The 25096-nt window shown below is 42.0% G+C and overlaps 1 protein-coding gene across 2 annotated transcripts in view; it reads right to left on the bottom strand.

Moving 5' to 3' along the window:
• The window catches only part of LOC118114289 (furin-like protease kpc-1), a 173044-nt gene that overhangs the window by 141765 nt on the left and 6183 nt on the right, over positions 1-25096 (bottom strand). For both annotated transcript variants that reach the window (XM_035164652.1, XM_035164653.2), the window contains exon 3: positions 10631-10723. In XM_035164652.1, coding sequence (XP_035020543.1) covers positions 10631-10723 — 93 coding nt within the window. The remainder of the gene's footprint in view (positions 1-10630; positions 10724-25096) is intronic.

Here is a 25096-nt window from a genome sequence, read left to right as displayed (position 1 = left end):
TAGTTTGCCTCACTTTGGTCAGTTTAATGATAATGAAAAGCACAGAGATAATGAAATATTTTGTTTTATCCAGTTTTATTGGTTTGAAAGAGAGGGAAATCCATAGCAGAGGGAGAGTTGGGCATCTTTATGGAGGAAAGTAAAAGGTTTCCTCTTCATTAGTTCAAAGAGTACTTGTTTGCTCTGCCGTTTGCGGTCCCATTGTCCTGGGTTAAAAGCAAGGAAAACACTTGCGCCTCATTCTCCTCTGTCCTCCACAGCGCACACGCACACGCAATTTCTTTCATAGGCTGCTGCTTGCAGCTTTGATCTGATAAGAGGCTGGTCCTTGTGAAGGTGGGCACACTAAATCAAACAGCAGATCACAGACACACACATATCAGTGTCAGGGCACTATTGTCCTCTTAAATCTGAGTGGAAGAGGTTGAAAATAAATACTATTGAGAGGCGGCTGCAGTCTTTTATGTCCTAAAAGCCTGCTAGCTTTATTCTCCCTTCATATTCTTCAATTAGACTCAATTAACAAGAACTTGAAGCTGTTCTTGAAGCTGCTCTGAACCAAGAAGTGGATGTGATACATGTACAGTACTGGAAATGTACTCAAATAAATGTTTACAGTATATTAGGCTGATCATATTGATTATCTTGATTAAAGAAGAGATTAAATACAAAACAGAGTAAGCTCAGTTAAATACTAGTGCATATATACTGGAGACAATCTTTTATTACACATGTTTAGCATAGGGTTTATATACAAAAAAGCAGAGTAGGACCCAGAGCTTTTCCTTTATCAAGCTCCTCTCCTGTGGACTCATCAGTTTCAGTTCGGGAGGCAGACACTCTTTCAATGTTTAAAAGTCAACTTAAAGCCTTCCTTTCAGATAAAGCTTATAGTTAGAGCTGGTTCAGGTTTGTCTTGGACCTTAGTTCTGCTGCTATAGGTCTAAAATGTCAGGTCACCTGACATTTGGAGCTTCTCTTTCATCTTCTCCCTCTTTATAACATTAATTTATCAATACATATAACTGACTTGACTTCTTCCCTTGTGCCTTATCGTTTGCAGATCCAGGATCACTGCTGTGGCCACATCGTGAACCGTGATGGTGGCTCGTATATTGTGATCGTGGACGATGAATCATGACGGTGGATCGCGAATAGAGATTGTGATGGCAGGTCGTGGATAGTGATCAGGGTGGCAGCTGATCGTGGATCATGATGGTAATTCCTGACAGTGGTGGTGGATTGTGGAATAAAATGCCTCCATACTGCTCCTGTGGTGTCATCCAAGTGTCCATAAGCCCCGGAATTCATTAATTTACTAAATGTTTTATGGTTAGGGTTAGGTTTAAGAGCCCCCAGAGTTTATGGAGACTTTCTCCACCCAACCTCCTATAAAGTCCACAGGAACTCCGCAGGAGCTGATGTGAGAACATCTAAAGTTGTTTATGTTGATAACAGTGTGGGAGAGCTCAAACCACATTTGTCTTTAAGGTAAGTTGTTTTATTGTGCCATTGCTGCCTATTCAAAAACTGTTTTAACAGAACCTACATAATGGGCCTGGATCATACAGTGGTCCTCCATGCAGATATTTCAAATGTGTAGTAATTTATCATATGAGCAAAGTTAACAAATTGTCTCCCTTGCAATTTTAAAAACTACTCACACTAGGAGTTGGAAAACTGTTGCTTTCCAGGCAGGTATCCAAACTGAACAGTCATTTAGCATAGTGAAAAGGTGCATGTTCTGAAAATGATTCAATTCTGTAATTAAATATTTTGCCTTAACACAGCTGCATTCAGAACTCTCACACAGTTTACAGGTTTTAAGTCCATGGTGCTCTGTTTCTCCTGTGAACACAGTCAACACACACGCATCCTTGCAGCTCATAGAATTACTTAAAAGGTTTTTCTACAAAGAAAATAATGTCCAGTAATGAAAGAGAAACTGTTTAGAAGATACGTCTTGTGTTTTTTCACATGCCATGTGCACAAACTTTACAATGCAAAATAAGAAAACACAAATTGCAAAATCATCCTTAATATGTCCTTTCGGACAATCGGGCCGGTTTCAGACCCGATTTGCCCCTTCCGACAATCGCGGAGGGTTCTTGACCGGAGGTCAGCTGGTGCCGATTCTGCCCAGATAATCCTGTGTAATAATAAAACAACATTAAAAAAACATAGAAATGCCTCCATACTGCGCATGTGGTGTCATCCAAGTGTCCGCAACCACCGATATTCAAATTAGACTCCAAACGGCAACATTTACACTGTGTTTTAACCCTAATGCTACCGGTTGAGTTGGAGCCTCCCCGATCTCGAATTGTAACGATAATCAGCTCCACCAGAGAGCTGACCAGGAAGCATCACCAACTGGATGTTGCACACTTGTACAGCTGCAACTAAAAACAACAATACATTTCAAAATCACCCCCAGCTTACTCTGCAAAATATAAAAGTCAATTCTGCCTTCTCAGCCAAGATTAAATAGTAAATGGTCTAGTCCTGCTGACCACTCAAAGCGCTTTACAGTACAGATTAAAAATCGGCTAAATCTGTCATTATGTCTGTGGTCTCCTCCGTTTTAAAAATCGGTCAAGAGTTGAAAATCCTTTATTGTGCAGCAGGCTTAACTTATAAATAAAAAAACACACAGTAGTTCATACCAACAGAGATAACAAGGATGTAACTGTGTGTGTGTGTGTGTGTGTGTGTGTGTGTGTGTGTGTGTGTGTGTGTGTGTGTGTGTGTGCGTGTGTGCGAGTGTGTCTACTACCTTGTAAAAACCCTCGAGCCCCTCCTCTAGAGGAGCAGCCAGGACACGGTGATCAATACACATGATAGGGAGCTAATCGCTCTCTGTCAAACCAGCCCCTGCCAGCTACTAATGGCACACACTCACCAGGGAATGTCTGTAAACCTCTGTGTGTGTGGGTGTGTGTGTGTGTGTGTGTGTGTGGGGGTGTAGGCGTGGGCTTTAATGGCAGATTGAGACTCTTTAGGGAGTGTTGCTCAAGGTTAGACTCAGGGGACGAGGGGCAATTGACCACACTGTCTGTGACACTGACCCCTCCACTGTCAGCGCATTCATCATCCAGCTGTGACATATAGGCAGCACACACAGACTCAAACACACAGACAATGCACACACACCACAAGTGCAACACACATTACACATTCTGTATAAAAAGGTGGTGTGTAAATGCGCCCAAAAAGTCACCCAACAGAAAAAGATACATAATAAATAGAAGCGAGATGCGTGAAAAAAGATAAAGGCAGGAAATATAAAAAATATGAAAATTTGACAAATCATTTTCCAGCAGTGAGGGAGAAAAAGAGATCAGTTGAGCACTTGCATGATGGAATGGCTGAGGTATAGAACACAAGTGAATGTGTGCAGGAGGAGGAAAGGAAAGACAGTAAGATAGAGGGAATAAAACTGTATCTGTGTGTGTGTGTGTGTGTGTGTGTGTGTGTGTGTGTGTGTGTGTGTGTGTGTGTGTGTGTGTGTGTGTGTGTGTGTGTGTGTGTGTGTGTGTGTGTGTGTGTGTGTGTGTGTGTGTGTTTAGACATCCCATGATGAATGTGTATGTATGACTATAGAATGGCAGTGAATATTGAAAGAAAAGTGTGGGTGTGTGTGTGTGCACATAATACTCCCATGTCTCTACATGAATGAGTGGATGTGGTGGATGGCAGGCAGCTGCAGCGGTGTGATATGCACCGGGCTGCACACATATCAGCGCTGACATTTTGGGCTTCGCTACCCACCCACAGCCCCTTGGGAAAGCAATGGCGGCAGCGGCAGTGGCCACATGCCCCACACACCCCCAGGCTCACCACTGGCCCCCCCCCACCCACCGCCTGTCACTCACAACACTGCGTTTCCCGACACACGGCCATCCCAGGGCTGGCCTGGCCTAGCTATTGAGCCCAAGCTGGATACGTTACAACATTACGCAAGTAGTGAAAACACCGCGGGACCTCCACTGCCACAAACACCAAGACCCTGATACACCGCTCATCCCTGGTCCTCAACCCTTCAACCACACCCACCCACTCTCTGCGTCTTCATTCAATCTCCCATCTCTACATACCACACTGGCCCCGACCACAGGGAGAAAAAAAGACAGAGGAGGGGGATTGTGTGTGTGTAGCAGCCAACCAGAAGGTTAACAGTGAAACCAACACAGACCCGTTGGAAAAAGAAAAGAAAAAAAACAGTGAGCTCTACAGTGGTAGGCAGTAATAGGAGGGAGGGAGAAAAATAGCATGAATTGAAAGAGAAGAGAAAGATAACAGGCAGATACACTCTGGCCCCTCCTCTAGCCTTCTTCTCGGGCACCTCTTGGCCCCTTCTCCCTTCCCTCCTCCTCACCCCCTCCCCACCGGGGGCCCTCTGGTGTGGTGCTCACTCCATTGTGTCAGCCTTCAGAAGTGCTCAGTTTGAGTGGCAGCCCGTCACAGATCAGTTCCCTGCTAAAGCGGCCTGGCAGGCCGGGGTGACGGGCCAGGAAGGGATCTAAGTGGGGTTTATCAGCGCTTCTTAACGCCTCTCCGGCTCCCTGACACAAAAGAGAGTGGGTATTAAACATCTAAAGCAAACCAAAAAGCGTGAAAGCTCCTTATAGGGCCGCGGGATTGCGGATGTGACTAGAGTTTAAAAAAAAATAAAAAATAGCCAAAGAAGAAAAAGAAGGGGTGGAGAAAAAGAAGAGCACAAAAAACAGCAGAGGAGAGGCATAGAGGCAAAATCCAAATGTCTTTTTTTCTGTCCTGTGTAGACAGAGAAATGGGTGGGAGACACATCTGTAGCATCAAGATGGAACTCAGTCAGTGAAAACTGGCCTAATAATGCTTTTTAACTGTTGCTTTTGAAGCTGACAAATGCAACAATCTGAAATTATTTATATTAAAAATATATAGGCAGAAATGATGTATTATTATAGAAGAAATAGTTTTTTCATATATTAAAAAAACACACATCAACACACTTGCAACGAGCAGATCATACAGCGTGCCACCGTTACCTATCCACTGAAGTTACTACATTTAGCGTTAACATTTCAGAAAGCAGAGCAACAATGTGTTCTAACAAAATTCTCAGTCGGTGCAATTAAACTGAGTGCAGTTCCGAGACTCATCCTGTGCAGCATCATTTTTCACAACACCATCAGAAGGCCAAACTGTAGCCGTCATGTTACTGACTCATGTCGGTGCGCCGGCTGTGACTGAATACTGTCTGAGTGCTGTGCAGCCAGTCTGACATGCTGTAGTGAGGTGTTTGTCAGTAGGACAGCTCCTGTACTTCAATTTGATTATTACGCCATTTCTCAGAGGTAAGTGGATCCAAAGTAGGCCCTCGCTCTCAGAGCGCATGCAGCGAGGAGGGGAAACTTCTCTCTGCTGACGAGTCCACAATAGTCAATGTCACACTTCATCTGACTTTCAGCTTGAATTCATTGTGCAAGTGAACTATTTCCATGTCAACCCCACTTGGCAAAGCAAATACTTGGAATTTGGCTGCACACCGTTCTTTATCCAGGGGTTTGAGACAAATGCAGCAACGTCTGCCATGAGGTCTAACTAACCATGATGTCTGAATTAGTTTTTTTCCCCTCGAGCCTGAGGTTGATGTTGTTCAGTTTTACCATCAGAGATTCCAGTTCAAGAGGCCACGCATCATCCGACAGTTCCTCGTGCTCCTCGTGCTCCTCGTGCTCCTCGTGCTCCTCGTGCTCCTCGTGCTCCTCGTTCCTTGTTGACAGAAAAGTTTTTATCTCAGGTAGCAAGTCACTGCAGCACTTTGTTGTGAGTTCAGTTTTGATTTCCTCTTTGGTCTTGAAGTCGTGAACGGCCCATCCTTGTATTACGACCCTGGGCTCAAGACAGATCACCATCTGTGAAAGGCTTCCTGGGTTTAGTCAAGAGGTGACTTACACAAAATGAAGCTTGAGTAGCTGCATCTTAAGTCACAGGATTTATGGAACCCGATTGGTGGGCCTTCAACTACGATTAAGTTAGTAAACTTTCCAAGCACGGATTTCCCTCTTTATCTTCAGTAGATAGTTTTTCAATCAATTCATTATTTAATCAGGCACAATGCACATTGATCAACATCAATGTAAATATGCCAGGGTTAGCTGTAGGAGCTCATTTGCACCTGTAGTCCCTGAGCAGGAGGACGATTGAAAGGTATCATATGAAACACAGTATATCACATATCAGACAATAACTTAGTGTGGTAAATAACATACAGTTAAGGAAAAAGGAGAAAGAAAGAAGCATTATACTAATATTCTCAGAACATATTAATAAAACTATACTACAATATTAGCATAAATATTATCTGAGAGGACATCAAGACATCAAGGCAAATACTCCACTTGGGAGCATTACTCATGTGTACAAATTTGTTTGGATTTTAAATAATATATCAATTTAATTTTAAAAGTGTAGTAATTGGTACAGTTTCTGATAACTATATCTTCAGTCTTCAGTAGATGGTTTGTGTTGCTCTTCTACTATCTTTTAGATAATACTTAGATTTGGTGGCACAGCATAGTTGTGGCAGAAAAACAAATAAACTCAACTCCTGATTGTTCCATTCCCATTTTTTTATATTTCTTATTCCAACGATGAACTAACATTATTTCAGTTTATATCAGCACAGCTTAAAACCAGGTCTGCCGTGTATGTGTCTGACTTCTCTCAGCGCAGAGAGTTCTGTTGTTCGAGGTTAAAGTGGCTGCGACAATTAGCTGTGGCCTCCAATCGCTTAAGTTAACTGTAGGCAGCTGTTCAGACAAGAAAATAAACATGCACATCAGAAGACTGGTACATACTGCGAACCGCTGCTTTCTCTACATGTGCATTTAGTGTGTGTAGCACACCAGCAGGGAGTGGGGTGTTTAAGTCAGAAGCTGGCAGGGGTTTATTTTGTGAGACATTTTGTAAAAGGTCAATCAGAGTCACAACTGTGCGTTTGAGGATGAAACTGCATGAGGTATGATGGTTAGGAGAGTTAGGACGAGGGTCACTGAGGAGGGGAGGGGTCCGAAGTAAACAAGGTTCACAGAACGACATGAAAAACACTGAGATTGGATTATACCAGAGTCCTGTCTCACTGTCACAGCCGTATGGATGTACACAGTTGTGGTTTCCTGTGTGGTTATTGTCTTGGGCGTATGTCCGCTGTGAATGTGCATATGTATGTTAGCTGTTTGAGTTCTTGTGTGTTTTTGTGTGTGTACGTGTGTGTGTGTGTTGTCTCTTATCCTCACATGTATATGTTGATCTGTTTTTCCACAGCTTTGCTAATTATGTCATTAGCAGTGTGAGTAATACAACAGCTGATTGTTGCTTTGCTGACAGAGGGCAGCGTCGGCTGGGATTACATGGCGGCAAAACCACCTCCCCCTCCTCTGAGAAACCACCACGGACTTCCATCGTGTGTGTGTGTGTGTGTGTGTGTGTGTGTGTGTGTGTGTGTGTGTGTGTGTGTGTGTGTGTGTGCGTGTGTGTGTGTGTGCGCATGCATGTGTGTGTGTCTCTGCTGTAAAAAATAAGCTGTTGTCATACAGCTCTCCACATGTGAGCCTCAGAGCTCCATTCCTATGGACCACTTTACCGCATCCAGTCTTTGATATGAGCGACAGTGGCTGCTGCAATACCTATTGATTTATGGAGGGTGTCTATTATTCCTGTTTTATGGAACACAATCAAAGTGAATGCTTTACCTTTGAAAGGATTTTCATTTTGAAGATATAAACAATAGTTCCCATCAACCGTGCTGAACAGGTATTTCTGACATTTTGGAATTACTGTGCATTATCATTTGTTTACCTTGGTTCCACATCATCATCATCATCATCATCACCATCATAATTTTCACTTGTTTGACTGTTTTTTGTTTTTGTTTAACAGGATGGAGTTACTTTAAAAATAGCAGGTTTCACTGTTACTTCTCATACTGTAGTTGTCGAAGTGTTTAAATGTATTTGTATATATTGACGACTATTTAGGCCTAACATATATTAATCTATTACATCAGTAAAAATATTGTGCAAAACATGAATACAGCTAATATCATTTTGGGGCATTTTCATATTGCTACATCATATTAGTGGCAGACTGGCCATGCTCTAATATATTAGTATTAGCAAAATATAGTGGTTATCACATGGCTATTGGTTATTGATTTGACCTAAACCAGCAGGCGTGTCACGTCGCTCAAATGGACATATTCCACTGAAATCGCGTTAGAGAGGCAAGGCCACTCACATAATGGAGAATGAGCCTGACAGTTCATTTTGACTTTAGAAACAGCAGTTAACAACAGGCCCACTTACACAATTGGTCTGGAGCAGGTCAAAGTTTGCTCAATTGGCATGGAACTACAGATAATGAACCATTTGACTCTGCAAAGTTTAGCTCTGTGTTTGTATGTCAGTCAACCAGAAGTGTATTCATTCCCACTGCAGCCTCCGTGATGCCGATGTGTTGCGAAACTCCTCCCCTTTCGGTCCATCATCTGCCTTCATGTACGTTAAAAGAAAAATATTTTGTGGTGGTCGACGAAGTTAGCAAATAACTAATTAGCTAAAAGGCTACTTCCTTTAATTCCTATAAGTGATGTTGTTGACTGTGTGATTGTATTATCAAATATAAACCTGTTCAGCCAGCCTTGTTTAGCACATTGTTATTTTTTCTCAAAAAAATAATAAATAAATGTGTGAGAGCTCATTATTACATTCATAAACATTCTCTCATTTTCTTTTGTTTCCGTTCTTTCACTCTGGATTCAGATGATGCAACCTGGACATCTGTCCTGATGTTCTTCAGATAAAGATTGATGTGATTTTGCCAGAAAACCCTGTTACAAGTTCAAACACTTACTCAGAATTATAGCAAACACAAGAACACTGTCTGCCAAATGAAGCATTTCTGCAGAGTAACCAACGGAAACTTTATGTGCCATCCCAGGGTTTGTTTTGAGCATGTTACTGTAGATAGTGGTGGTGTTTCTACCTCAGAAGACAGTTTAAGAAGCAATAAACCAACATTAAGCGACTCCACCTGACATGGTGCCGCAATTAGTGAGCTCTATAATGTAACCCACCTGCCATGCAATGCAAAGTACAGTGTGTGATGCAGAGTGAGAGGCAGTACACAGGTTTGTGGAGACAGAGGTCTGGTCAGAGGTGGGCGGATGGAGCTCAGGCTTTGGCAGCTGGCCAGCTACTGTAGCTAACACACTGTAATTATGCCTGGCAACACACAACCCACAGTAAATACTCCTTCCATAAAGCTATTACAATATTGAGTGTTTCAGCCTAAAAATGCAATTAAAGTGGATTCTGTAAGCCTAATTGATTTAAGTACAAGGAAGTGATTGTCCTATTAAAGAGGATTTTCTATTGGGCTCAACTCAGGGTGTGTTAGAGATGTGTTTTCTTGCCTCAGTCTTTCAACAAACTGGCCCACAAACTTCAATGGAAAGGTTTTTAAAAATGCAAGAGTGTTTTGTGAGGAGATGCAGTGTCCAAGTGTGCAATTGTTCATTATCCCAAAACATTATATGTGTAATCCATTACATTTAAGATTCATTACGAAATGTAGGACGTTTTGGCGGTGCAAATTCATTTTCACCTAAAGTTACCATGGTAGAAAAATAATTAAAGTTACAGTTTAATGAAACCATGAACCATACATGGAGTCACTGAAGATTGCGCATAAATTACTTCAATTAATCACACGCATACTGATTCAGATGATAAGTCTGAATCAGAAAGTTTGGAATCCTCTCTCTCTTTTACTTTTTATTGCTCGTGCTCATGTGTTTCGCCGCATCATGTGTGTGTGTGTGTGTGTGTGTGTGTGTGTGTGTGTGTGTGTGTGTCTATAAACAGACTGCTGCCTTGTGTGTTTGTATCTGTGTGTCACTGAAGGACCAGTGTGTTAGGGAAGGGCCAGAGGTCTGGTGAACCCTGGAGAGAGGACAGCACCAGGGCCGCATCTCCGACTGCTCCTCCCGTCCCTCCTCCCTCACCCTGGGCTGTCATGGGATGTCTCAGCGGGTGACGGTTTCCCTGGCAACGGGGGCCCGGTGAGGAGGCAGCATTGTGCGCAGAAAGGCTTGTTGGAGGTGGCGAGGGAGGGAGGGAAGGGAGGGTGGCACAAAGTGATATCGGGTGGAACAGGCACACGAGCTACACAAGCAAGGTAAACAACTTTCAGCCATTACTCACCACACGGCTCTGCTTTCCTTTTCTTTTTTTCCCCTTCTCGCTAATCAACACAAGACCCTGATTAAAACAGCAACGCCAGCCGAATTAACTTCCATTTGCATATACATGCTGTGTAAAATCAGAACCGATGCCAGAGTGTGAGTTCACCTTGACGTGGCCATGTTAAATGTATCAAACACTCACGTCTAAGTAGCTGAACACTCTGATTTGCTGTAGTCACAAATCCATTTCCCGCTGTGTTACACAGACGGAGCAAGTCAGGCCAGAAAAAAACTGAACAACCTCAGAGATCTTTTGAGAACGTGCATCTTTATCCACTCCCCAGATCCCATTTTATTTAGCAGAGTGTTGATTTATTGGTACAGTTAAGAAACACTCACCCCTGGTGCAGTCGCCAGTCTGCTCTCAAAGGTGGCTCGGTCAGAGCGCCCCCTGCTGTCTCTCAGGCTGTACACACCCTCCAGGCTGCCAACCTGTCAGCATGGAGACAGAACGTGTGGCCAGGTTAGAGAAGCCCACACTTTCAGAGTTACACAACGTGACATTTGATGTGAGATTTGCTTGGTTGAGTGTCCTTTGCAATTCTAAAGAATAGGAATGCAAAAAAGATGCATTTGGTAAATCATGCAAGTGTTTTCATTATTACACAGAGTACAATAAAGGTAGAGTGTGTGGCCTATTCAGCCTAATCACCCAAATTACCCCTTTGCACAACATGTTTTCAGTGTATCCCCTCTGGCCATCTGTCTTGTGTGGGTTTTTCTGCAAGAGGTGGGCTGAAATCAAATAGCACACAGTTTATCTAACTTTATCCTGGGCTTTTCATTTCCAAGCCTTATAAACTCAATCGTATTGACCACCTGGGAGAGTTAGAACTAACTAAGTGAAATCTACTCGGCAGCAATTGTGTGCAAGGCGCACGATGTGTGTGCATGCAAGTGTGTGTATGTGTGTGTGTGGCTTGCTGATTCTATCTTCCTTCACTTTCATTCTCTCTATTCTCTGTCCCTGAGGTGCATCAGGGCTGAGACTGCCGAGTAAATTGTCCCAAATTGAGTTCCTTCTTGCCGGGAGATACAGGCCACATCCCGACCGTTTAGAGCGAAACAGAGAGAGAGAGGCAGAGAGGGAGCGAGAGAGAGAGAAAACAATCACAGCACACATCACTCGCTTGAAAATTTTCTCTCTAATTTCTCTCTTTGCCTTTCTTTTCTACCCACCCTCCCTGTCTATCCCTCTTTTTCTCTCCTCTGCTGATTTCCCTGCTGCTTCTCTTTCTTCTCCCGGCACATTATTCTTCTGACTCTCCCTCTTTATATCACTCCCTGTGTGTCTTCCCTTGTCTTTGTCTGCTGTGATAGGTATACATCAGGCTTTCCTTGCTCAACTTGGCTTGCTCTTCCCTTTGATGACACCCCCCCAGCTTGTTCTCTTTCCTCTATCTTCTTTCTCTCCTCTCTCCCTCTATCCCAGCCAACCAATGGCAACACCATTTCTCTTCCCTCTCCGCGTGCTTTCCTTACTTCTGTTTCTCTCCCAACTGCTCATTCCTCCTTTGCTCTCTCTCATCTCACCTTCCATTGCTCGCTGTACCTGGTGACATGGTGCCCATCAGTGCGGACCTCCTGGGTGGAGGAGTCTCGCTCTGACAATAATCACACAGTAAGTTCATAACGCTATAGCAGCCCAGCTGAGCCGAGCTGCGCCAAGTTGAACTGAACTGAGCACACGCGACTCCCCGACACCGGCACACTCCATTTAACTCGGCAGGGGGGCGTCAGGCTGGCTGGGGCAGGGATGAAGTATGAGACAGGGACAGGGGATGCCAGTGGGTTTTTGGAGATGGGGGCTGCCAGGGGGGTTGGTGATGGAGCAGTGACTGGAAACAGATATGGAAATGGGATGAAGAAGATGGTGCTGAAACTGGTGCTGCAGGGGATGTAGAGCGGGTAAGGTTTTGGACTTTTCGGGGGGTTTTTATATGCTCATGTCACCATCTCCGCATGGAATGATTACTGCTCTGTACTTTCACTGCTTTTAGGGTGTTTTAATACGGCAGCAGGGTGGTAGAAACGTCTCTTTAACTGGAGAATTTGAATTTCAAGCTTCTACAACTAACTGAACCTGGAACTTTGATTTTACTAGTGGGACAAGAAAAGATTTCCCTGTAGAGATAAACCATTAGGAATATCAACATTTTCCTCAGATGTATAGCAAAACAAAAATAAAAACCTATTTATAACTAAAATAACAAAATATTAAGTTATCATTTTGTGATAGATGAACTTTCATGGCCTCTACCGTTCCATATCAACAAACAAATCCTATTTTCATGTTAATAGGCTCAGTAATTTTAGTGTAATCCTGCAACATAACAAACACACGTAGATGAAAACCATAACCTCCTTGGCAGAGGTAACTGGGACCGTTACTGGGCAGAACCTATTAGACTTTACAAATTGCCCTAACTGTACCAAATCCTTTATTTAGCATAGTTAATATTCTGTTTCTGTTGAACTTTCTATGTTTTATTTGTCCTCTTGAATTATGACAAAACACTTGATACACACTTGAAAAGGTTTTTATAAATCTATTGATTGTCCAGGCTAAATTCTATAAACTGTACATTAATGCATGTTTAGTTGCCAAAAGCCCCAAAGATTTTGAAGAATAGTTTAAAAAGTGTGATAATGACAAGGCCATAAAAACATAAATTGTGTACTTAATGAAATTATAAAATGTGCCTTGTCATTTCTTTGTATAATTACTTATTGATGTATTTTTCTATTGTTTTACATATTCTACACAGTATCTTTCCTATTCCACATGCCTACATGTACTTTGTCATGACACGGAACACCAAAAATTGCCCCGTCTAATGGAAAAGTTCTGCACTTAGATGCACTGTATGAATGTGTGTGAATGGTTGAGTGGCATAAACTCTTTCAGTAGTCAACCAGGCTATAAAGCGCTATATAAATACAGACCATTTACCATTTATTGTCAAAGTGCTTGAAATGTGCAATCTGTTCAATAAGGATTTTTTTTTAAAACACTGAAAGGAATGAAAGGTGTTCTTATGTCGGAAAGTTTCTGAATACCGTCAGTACACACAGCCACGGCTGAGAGCAGTCAAAACTGGAGAGCACACAAATACAGAGAATAATAATTGTGGAGCACCTTCAAAAGATAAAACACAGAGCGATGATGTACAGCAGTAGAGACAAGGTCAAGTCCACTGTCCAACAGGACAAATCCAGAGAGATGAAGAGGAGCAAATCTCATTTGAGACAACTGCCGGGAGACGCTCTTTGCAACCGGCATACATCTTTCTATAAAGTAGCAGCTGAAGAGTGGAGACTCATTGCCATGATGAGTAAGATAGAGGAGACTTGCTGTGACCTTGTTGAATTTGAAAACAAGGTCTATATTCTCACTCTGAAATTGGACATGGCAAAGAGGAAGCTGAACCAGAAGAAGGACCTGGGCGAGGAGGCAGCCATGAAGCAGAGGGAGAAGGTTCATCTGATGGAAACAAAGCAGCTTAAAGAAAAGCTGAGTGCTGGTGAGACATTGGCCCTCAAACTTAAGACTGGGCTCCATCACAGAAACCCTGCTGTAAAAGAAACATGACTTGAAGAAGCTCAGGGAGACTCCTCCGGTGCTCAGCTGGAGCACCTGACGTAAGTGAACGCCGAAGCAACAGCTGTCCAGAAGAAAGCAGAGAGGGCCTTTTAAAACAGTGGCAAGGCCTCTCTTGAAGTCACAAACAGCCACATACAGCGAAACCTGTAGGAGAAGGATATAACTGACAGGAGCAGCATCTTGTGCTCCAGAATGCTTTGGAGTCCAGGATTCAGGACATTTAGGAGAAAAGTTCTGAGAAGAAGAGAAGCTGGAGTCAGGCTCTTCAAATGTACTACTCCAAATAAACAGCAACTGTATCTCTCTCCAGGCTGAATACTGCACACTTTTCTCATTCCCTTCGTCCCCCTTTCTCACACACACCATATTCCCCACTCTCTAAACACCAACCCACCCACCTCCCTCTCCTCCCCTTTCCCATTCCCTACCCTCCTCAAATCTGTCTTATTGGATTATTTGATTATTTGTATTATTTTAAACTAAATTTATAACATATATACAACCAGAAAATGTTCTTTCTCTGTCATTTCTAAGTTTCTGAGAATTAGAGTTTATGTGGTAGCAGCTGTAGAAAGATCGTGTTTGAGAGATCAGGAAGAAAAGTGTGTTGATGCCCGTATTTGCAAAGAAACAACACATCCTAATTTGAAGACATTTCCTTTTCTTAGCTGTTTTTTTTTTTGTTGAGAAATCTCACATCGGATGTTGCAAAGAAGGTAATTGTACAACATTGAATCAAGTACAGAAAATAACCACAAGAAAATGAAAATGTAAGAATCTTTATACTTTGATATCAGGCGTCATTGGGTCCAGACCCTGTTGGGACTATGCATTAAGTCGCTCTTCATGGTGCTGATCCTGTGGCTGTGAAAGGATAAAGAGTGCGCTCGCGCTTGCGCTCTCTCTCTGTTTCTCTCTCATGTTCACACCAGTGGGGAGTTCAGACTAACACTTTATCATGGCTAATGACTAATCACTGACTTTACCTGTTGTCTAATATTTGCATGGCACATTTTGGAGTCTGCCACTGTCATGTTCAGTCAATTTCAGTCAGGTCAGGTCTTAAATAGTCTTTCTCCCTCTGCCTTTCTCAGCACATGGTGTTTTGTTTCATTGTCAAACAAAACAGTTGCATCTAGTAACCAGGGTAGTGTTTCTGAAAAGACACACTGCTTCTAAATTTTTAAATGCAACATCCGATTCATGTCCACTGTACTCGGTTAGCAGTAAAAATCCCACAGACACACAAACCCAAAGCACCCAGTGGCCCATAAAAACAGATTAACACTTGAAGCTAAACGTGTCACTTTGACAACCTGACATTATTGACACTGGATGTGTGTCTAACATATGATGCATGTGCACACAGTCAAACTAGAGCTGCACAAATTAGTGAGCAATTTCAAACCAACCACAACAAACACACACACTCCACCCCAAACATACACACATATCCAGTGCCCTCCCAGTGCAGGTTCACAGCAAAACAATATGAGGCCAATCAGGGGACCATTGGTATGGCTCTCCCTCTGCTAATGAAGGCACTTTGAAAAGGTAATCTAATTCACCAGCAGCAATTAAGGCTGGGAGCGCCTTGTCACTATCAATTATCCGCTCCTTCACTCATGTTCTCCAGTGCGGTCGCTGAGGCTGTCTGACACACAGCACTGTCGGACAAATCAACCCCATCAGCCAGCCAGTCACTGAGAACACTAATCATGAGAGTGTTCAAAGACACACACACACACGCGCACACAAACAGAGTGATACTGTGTATTAGAATCATTGCACAATGAACTCAGTACGCTGAGCATAAATTAGGACGTCCTGACTGGCCGCAGTCAGATAGGTCTCTTCTTCAAAGGATCCATAAACAGTGTAAATAGTATTTACCATACTGCTATACTGTCTGACTCATGAATAATGATGTTAGTATTCATAAATAATTGCTTATTGATGGAAAATCATGTCGCTGTAAAGTTTTATTTGTCTTTTTAGGTCTTTTTAAGGTCTTAAAAAAAATGAATCCCAAATTGCTGCTGAATGTGAAGCCTTGAAGTCGTTGAGACAAGGTATACCAAAAACTGACTAGAAGATAAATATGGCCGGTTGTGGATCACCAGTTTTTCCCTAGTCCCTATAAGAAGTGGTTACCCTTTCATTTATCCGTTTGACAGTTTGATGGTGTGGTTCAAATTGGTCAAGATAGTGTATAAACCATGTCAGACTCTAACAACATGTGTCCACAACCATAACTAAACACGGATTTGTTATGGTGGCTTCAGAAAATATTCAGACCCTAGACCCCCAGATCAAATTACCATTCCATAAACATTGGTGGAAATCATTTCAGTGTTTTTTGCGTAATCCTGCTAACAAATAAACCAACAATAAAAACACAAAGCAACCAACAAACAGACATGGCTGAAAACATAACCTCCTTGACGAGGTAATACATTTTTGCAAATTTATTAAGAATTAAAAATTTTTAAAAAACAGCTCCAGGATAATTGAAACAAACAGGTGGTGCCTGACCACAATGAGTAGAGACACAGCAAAAGGTCTGAAGACTTTTGTAAATAAGAGATTATGTTTTTGATCTTTTAAAATTGTATTCATTTCTACAAATGTTTTCACTTTGTCATGTTGGGTTAGTGAGTGTATTCTAACAGGCCAAAATGCCAATTTTATCTGTTTGAAATTAAATCGGCAATATAATTAACAATGAATAAAATAACTAAATAACTAAAAATAAAATAACTTAATAACAAGTATTTCTGAAGCCACTGTAAGATCATGTAAGATCTTTTCTTGTTAGTGTATTTTTTTTCGTGTATTGCAGAACGTTGTAATAAATGAAAGCTGTTTAACAGTTTGAAGACATCCTGACGACTGACCGACAAAGTGTTGGCTCCAAAAAACGGACCAACAACCTCTTTTGTGAAAAAGCTTTTCCAGACAGAACAGCCATACTTTCTTTATCGTGACCTGCTTCACAGGACTTTCTAATGCATGATATAATAGATTAGTCAGTGATACAGTGTTCCGACACCCAGCCCCCTAACCTCACACCCTCTTATTGGACTGGAGAAGTCTCTACCATTCAGACCTTCAGACACAGGAACTCAGACCAAAGCCCTGGTGAAGGGGAAACTGATGAGAATTGCGCAGCCTTCGAAGTAATGTTTGACAATGTTGCAGCAAGAAAAATTTAAATCCTGGACCCAGACATACATTTATGATACGTGAAATTTCAGTTTAACCGTATCTTAAATGTACTGTTAATTGTCATGTTAAAATGTAATTTCAGTTGTTCCATAAAAAATGAAGCTTAAATGAATCTCTCCTGTCAACAAACCACATCACTGATAAATGAATGTACTTAAAAACTCCCAGAATGCAATATACGGACTCTACCATTTGCAGAGGGATGTGCATTTTGAAATTATTCACATCATGCGCATTTCTCTGTTAAAGGTTGCACCTCGGCAGACGGCAAAAATACCAGCTGTGTGCCCTTTAAGCACCAGTGGAAATAACCTCAGTCTTCTGTGTCTGAAATCCAAAAATATATAATGCAAATGGATAATGTAACAGTTCCATTAACTTAATCTACTACTGTATGAGCAGTTTAAAGAGCCACAGAAGGATCGGATCTGCATGTGGAAACCTGCAGAAATGTGGAAGAACATGCAAACTACACTCCAGCAGCCAGTTTATCAAGGAAACAAAAAAGACTTAATCCTTTTGACTTTACAGCTGCAGACCTACCACGGCTGACTTCAACTAATAATGGAGTAAAAGTGTACTTACAGTATTTTTGGAAGAGCAATTAGAAAGAAGGAGAATAGATTACTATAGTAAAAAAACTGAATTTTAATTATTTCATAGTGGCTTTTCAGTTAGTTTTAGCACCTAATGTACAGCCGGAGGAACAGGTTCAGCTGCAGTAAATTCATTGTGTTACACTAAATGTTTCACTGGCTGGTTTCCCTGGCACGTCTACTCTGCAACTAGATTTGACTTATTTACTACTTTCTGATCAAGACACAAAAATTACAAGTAATCTACAACATACATATTTTCATAAATCAAGGCAATACCAAAAAAATGGTTAATATCTATACAAAACACTGAACTGCTCTACAGTCTCAAAACAACTCTGCTGGTTCCTCTACAACCTACAACACTTGATTCATTGTGATTTTTGTTTTCGGGGAAAATATTTATATAATTGCGAGTTAAAAAAATATGAATGTTGTCATGACAATGTTATGACACTGGATTGAATAATCGAAAATACGTCAATGTGTATTTGATGTGCTGATTTATATTAAACTGTGAAAGCTGATCACACGACATTAATGATAAATGGTTGCTAAAGAACATTCATTTTATAGCACAACTCTACTTTCCTAATATGTGAGGTAGGTCTTCTATTTCTGTTGTATTCACTCAACTCTAATTTAATTACTGCGTTATTACCCATTTTCCTTGTGTCTGCATTTTGTTTTAGTTTTCACTTGTTCTTCACTGAGTCTATGGTAAAATGTCTGTGTTCCCTCTTCACATCAGAATCTCATACTGCACAGTGCATGACTTAAGGGGCCGAGAATCAACATTCAAAACAGCTCACTATAAAGAAAACGCTGATTTTAAGACACTGTGAAACACAGAACCTCAGCAAGAGCTGTGGGTATTATATTGTACTTGTATTGTTCTGTTTTGTTTGTTAATGCCTGTTTTTTATCCTGTGTTTATTTCTATGTATTTGTGTTCTTTGATTTCTACTGTCCAGCATGCAAGTGAGCAGTGCTAAAACATTGCTTATATAATTAATTTTACAATGAACATGTTTGAAAGAATTTAGAAAGTTAAACGTCTCATCTGTGAAACTGTGGCCAGCAGAAGATAATAAGTTAATAAGGAGATTTATGTATAAGTTGTTTTGCTGAATCAGTCTGAAACAGTTTGTGCTATGCTCAGTCACAGTTTGTGCTACCTCGGTCACAGAAACACACAAACACCAAACATCTAAAGAGACAAATAATAGTGAGACAGCAAAAGAAAAGGAAATGACTGTAAATTTGACTTCTGCTTTGTTGTTTTTTTTATTCTTTATTGCCATAAAAGGAAACTTAAAGCTGCATGTATCAAATTTCTTTGTCACCGTGACTATAACTATGCAAAATGAATAACCCAACCAACACCCAAGCTTCCCTAAACACAGCGATTTAATGTTTTCAAGCTCGTATTTGAGTTTTTTGTACAGCTCACAACTTCCCAGTCTCAGTGCTCTCATCACACCTGTTTCCAGCAGCAGGAACCTGCCCAGCACCAAAGACACAGACAGAGTTAGAGGATTACAGGTTGTTTGATCCCACCTAAAGTTCATGAATTTTAACATACAGTATATAGATAGAGTTTTGATGTCCTATTCCTATTGTCATATTTGGCCACTATAGTTACATTTGGGGCAGAATCTTTGGGTGAGCTTGTGCCTGGAAACAACAGACTTAAAGGGAAAAAAGATACACTACAACACCTGACTTCAGGTACACAGGCAACCAGTCACTTCAACTAAGTTCTCTCACTTGTTTACTTCACTTATCCAATTATTTACTTGTAAACTGTTTTCATTTCACTACATGTTGGTGGCAACACAACCTGTAAGCCATCAAAAACCACAGTCCAAAAATATATATATTTAAATAAGTTACATCTCTGCAGTGGTCTTAATAACAAGCTTCGTCACAATCCTGATGGGTGCTTCAGCCTGTTCACAGAGGCTGTAAGCCCCACTGCTGCTGACAGCCTCAAACAGACAAAAAGAAAGAGGAGAGAGGAAGAGAAATGGAGGGAGGGAAGACAGTAAAATATTGCAAGATAAAACAAAAGCAAACATCAAGACATCAGGAGTCATTGAAGCTGTGTGTGAGAGCCACGTGAGGCAGCCCACCCTATGGAGAAAACAGCAGCTGGTGTGTACACTAACAGCCCTACAGGGGCTGTGGCCTCCACAGCCCTGACTGTGGAGAAGCAGAGAGGAGAGATGGGAGGAGGGCCTGGTGATGGAGGGGGTACGCTAGGGGCTAAATGGGGTGAGCAGTTAAGCCTTGTTGGTTACAGTATTGGCAGGAAATCCAGGAAGGAGAGGTGGGTCTATAGTCCTTTTTAAAGAAACAAAACGGGTCTGAATATAATTAGTTTAGGATTAAATATGTAAATTTTACAGAAGCATTCTAGTATATTACAACCTGGACCTTATCTTCTGCTGTACCAATAAAAATGTCTCATATTTGGGAATGCGGCAACATCACTAAAATGAAGACCAACAAGGCAAGGAATATAACACGTGTCTAAAACAAACCCTAACATCGGGCTGGCTGCTGTTCAAGCAAAACAAAAAAATATACGCACTGAGACATGATTATTTTCCCCCAAAACGCCAAAAGTATGAGAAGTTGTAAGGGTGTGAACAAACACACCAAATCACAATCACACAAATCCTCAATAGAGAAAGGATAATATATCTGATTACAAGAAGAAGTAAGAATGAGAGAAAGAAAACATTTTGATGATTACGGTCAAATCCAAGTCACGACAGGCCTGTATACATTATATTTTATAATATTAATTCTGTCCATCATGAGACACCCTCTGTTAACAACCAGCACCCACAAATAAAATCCACCCTCCAAAGTAAAAAAAAGAATTACCCTTCAACTGCAAAACTAACTCTCCAACTGAAGTAAAATAATCATCTGCAGTCAACTGCTGTTGGGAAGACTGGTGTGCACTGAGTCCTATTACACAGGTTTCAACTGGATTCTGTATTTTCTTGAAAACTTTCTCTGATGCATATTTTGGTTAAGAAATGGAAATAAAAACAGCAGCAGAAACCGACAAACACATGAGAGGTTTATCCACAAAGCTTCAAACAAGCAACCGCTCTAATTGTCAATTTTAGAAAATGTCTCTCATTCCAAACAAAACGTTGTTTTGGAATTGAACAAAAAAGCAAGGCAACATACCATTTTACAATATCTCCCAAAATGTAACATTGTGTATGGACATGTTTATGTGCTTGGACCACTGCTCCCTGCTCTCGTCGACCATCTTCCTTTATCTTCTTTATCTCTCTCTCATTCCCTCTCTCTCTCCATTTCAATATTGAAGAGAGTTTTATTAAGGGCTAGACTCAGGCGTGCTGAGCCGCTCTCAGTAATTTTCCTACAAAGTGCTTTAATCCATCACATGGCCAACATGTGGCCTTTGCAGCCATACATCATCTCAGTCCTGAGAGAGAGAGAGAGAGAGAGAGAGAGAGAGAGAGAGAGAGAGAGAGAGCGGGAGAGAGGGAGTGGTATCATAATTTGTGCTCTCCTCCTCCTCCTCCTTCCTCTTTCTCTCCTCCTCTTACCCTCACCTCCCAGCAGAGTTTCTCACCTGGGAGGGAAACCACATCTTCTCCACATATTCCTCAGTCAGGTCCTCTCTGCATTTACAAATGAGAGTGAGGTATGAGCGGGACTGGAGCGAGGGGTGCGATGGGGGTGTAAGCAAAGAGAGAGCGAAAATGAAAGAGATGGAGATAGGCATGAGTGAATGAGTGTGCGAGGCTGAGAGAGCGAAAGAAAGAGATAAGGGAAATGGAGAAAAGCTTACTGGAATGAATGAAATTGGTGACAAAAGCGGGTGATAGGAAGTCAGTGTGTGTGTGTGTGTGTGTGTGTGTGTGTGTGTGTGTGTGTGTGTGTGTGTGTGTGTGTGTGTGTGTGCGCACGTGCGTACGTATGTACATACGTGTGTGTGCCATATGCACAAGGTGTGTGTGCATCTGTACTCTGCACGAAGAAATAGAAATAGGCAGAGGAGCGGAGATGTGTATTTCCCAGCATGCAGCTGGTGTCGCGTTGCCCTCTATGTTGCCCCCGGCCAACACCTGCCTCCATTTCACTCCCTCCGCCCTGCTCGTGCTGGGGAGCAGCGGTGAACTCTGGGCCCCCTGACTAATGGAATGGGCCCTCGCTCCCAACCATTAGAGGATTGGTGTCCCTTTTGGCGCCCCTGGGTGCCCTATGGTACAGAAAAGGGGAAAGGAAGGAGCCAGGGAGATGATGGTGGCACGTTGGCCTTATTTCCTTTTGTGCACACGTGCGAGCACACACACACCTGGTCATAACATCACAGCCCAGAGTAATCCAGCCAGAGTAAGGCTTGACATAGCTTGGCATCTCACTGAGGCCATTTCTGAGAGGATATTAGAAATTCTGAATTGGCTGCAGCACTATGAGGTTTCAGAGAAGGAGCTCTTTGAATGTGTACGACAGTGGCTCTGGCTGATTGTGAAGCATTTGTGTGATTTCATTTAGCCGGTAAATCCAGTGCTCTACCTCAATTACATCTGCTTTACTCAGATGGAAAACACACCTCGAGTGTACAGAGAGACGGGAGGTGGAGGGGAGGAGAGGGAGGGTGGAAGCATGGAGCGGATTGGGGATTGAATCTCTCGATGAGCTGATAGCACATCCGCAGACAGCGAGCCAAGCTGTGCCGTGTTAATGTTATGCTAATGATATGGTAATGATATGGTAATCTGTCGGCAGTATTCCACCTGACTGGAGAGAAGGGGAATCTGGGAGGCCTTTCACCATTGGGTGTAGACCAGGGACTTCCTGGTGTCAGAGTTCAAGACAAAAAGCCTGAGCACGCACACACACGCGCGCACACACACGCGCACACACACACGCGCGCACACACGCGCGCGCACACACACGCACACACACGCACACACAGACACACACAGAGGAATGTAATTTCTGAAGCAGTGAACTCAGCTAAAATAAAAACAATACAACACATAGACTTAATCTGGCTCTAATCGGATTTGCAAACTGTTAAGTAAACTGGAATAATTACCTGTAAACAATGTGATGCAACTTTAAACTAGGTCGGCTGTATTGTAAGTAAGGCTGCAAGCTTCTTTTCTCTCTCAAGTCAGCGTGTAATATCAAGTCACTGTGCTGTTGTTCTATGGTTGCAAAACGTGAAAGAGAAAATCAGCTTGTTTTTCCCTCAGCCGTCGTGTGTGAAACCCTGCACCTATAATGGCTGCAATCACCTGCATAGTCAGAGCTTCTCTGTCTCTCTGACTCACAGTGATTGCATTACACTTTACCACAGCCTTGGCTGGAGATGAGACTCACCATTGTTTGACACTAATCTTTGAATCCACACCAGCACTGCTACACAGCTCTAATAATTATGAGCTTCCCAGGTCCACTGCATTTGATGGGTTTCTTTCTGTATTAAATTTTTTGTGCCACCTCCCAGCATCTTCTTCTGAATGAGCTGATATGGCCACTAATGTAAAAAGAAAGTTGGGAAACCATATTTGACATTTTTAAGGTAATTGAGAGATAAATGTGGACGGATCACCTCTCTCTCTCTTTAATACATATACAAATACTATATATAGACCGACAGGAAAGGCTTCAGCGTGTCTGCCACCAACGAGGCACCAAGAAAATGTAACTCCAGTGCATCACAGTAAATCTGTCCATGTGGTATTAAGACATCAGCTTGGGTATTTTGCTTTGTTTTTCTTTGTATTTTACAGTTGCAAAATGGATATGTCAAGTCTACACAATGGAGAGACGCGATGACATTTTCCTGGATGCTGTACACTAAATCAAAGAGACCAACAATATGTTGAGTGCCAGCATGGAGACATTTGATTCCCATTCCACTCATGCGGCATTACCACCGGAATGCCAGCAGACATCACAATCCTCCAAGCTGGCGTTGGGCTTGTCAGACTTTTCATTCCACTTCAATGTTTTCAAGGGAAAAAAAGAAGAAAAAAAAAATCACAGAAAATTGTGAGGCAGCAGCTTCTTCTTGATAGATGATATTTGCCACACGCGAGGCACAAATCACAGGTGACACAATTAAAATAGGTTTAACTGAACAAAGGCGATCGAGTGTCAGTGACATTTAGCATCAGCCGCTGGCGACAGACAGGTAAAAGGAGCCAGTCAGCAGATTGGGCCCTGGAGGGGGTTGTTGAGGCTCTCAGGATATGGTGTTGCTGGGTTGTACACCTTCATCAACTAACAATCATGCTTACTACTACAAATGCTCATGACGGAATCCTATCACTACTTTCTAACACGCTGCAACATTGTTTCACCAGTTAACAAAACCAACAACACTTCTATTATTGTAAATACATGTGTTTTTACGTGCTGTGTAAATGCACAAAGCAATGTGATTGTTTTGGTCAGTGGTGTATAAAAGAGCCGAAAAACAATGCAGAAAGAGGAAGAGGTGTTTATGTGCAATGAGCAAGGGACAATGAGCGAGAGACAGGCAGAGCGGAAGACGGAGACGGGGGTGGACTGTCCAATACACTTCTGATAAAGGTCAAAGAGATGTTTTATTCATGATCCAGGCAGCGGCAGCAGCGGCAGCAGCAGAGGCAGAGGCAGCCGGGCCAAGGTTGAAATGAGCTTGCGTCCACGTTCCCCAGAGCCAACTCTGCACACAGCCTCACACCAGGCCAGCGGACACCCCCACTAACTCTTATCAATAATGTCAAAACACAAGCGCAGGCACACATCTCCAGTATCACTCATCAGTAGGTTCAAATAAACAGTGCTTTTGATCGTCTGCTGTGAGCAGAATCAATGCAGGGACACACATCTGCCAACAAAGAACAAAGTGGACGACGCTTTAAAACGACAGACGTGCTACTCAAACCTTTTATGGGGACTCTTAGAGACTGAAGGTGTGATGCTATAATATTTTCTCAGATTTCTCTCCTGTAGGGCTCTGACTATATCATTTATATACAGAACTAAGAAAATACATTTAATGTAAAAATCTGTGTATTCAAGGTCAGGTAGTCACAGCATCTGTATGATTTCGCATCTGAAATGTTCTCTGATGGATGGCTTATGATCCCTTTTTAATCATAGTAATAATAATGGTACATTTTATCAGAAGAATCTGTGTTGATTAGTCAGTCTTTGGATTTGAAAATAAGGAGTAAAATAAAAAGGATCCCTTTTGAATTCAACAGAGCACAGCAGCAATGAATGTCAATTCATAAGGGCCCTTACCTTTTAAATCTTGATCTCGACTGTGAATCTTTCACAAAAGAGAATCAGAAGATGTTCATTTCAAAATCTCTTATA

Source organism: Hippoglossus stenolepis, chromosome 8 (genome assembly GCF_022539355.2).
Source record: "Hippoglossus stenolepis isolate QCI-W04-F060 chromosome 8, HSTE1.2, whole genome shotgun sequence".
NCBI lineage: Eukaryota > Metazoa > Chordata > Actinopteri > Pleuronectiformes > Pleuronectidae > Hippoglossus > Hippoglossus stenolepis.
The sequence above is the reverse complement of the archived record's forward strand: the minus strand, read 5'-3'. Positions and strand labels throughout refer to the sequence as shown.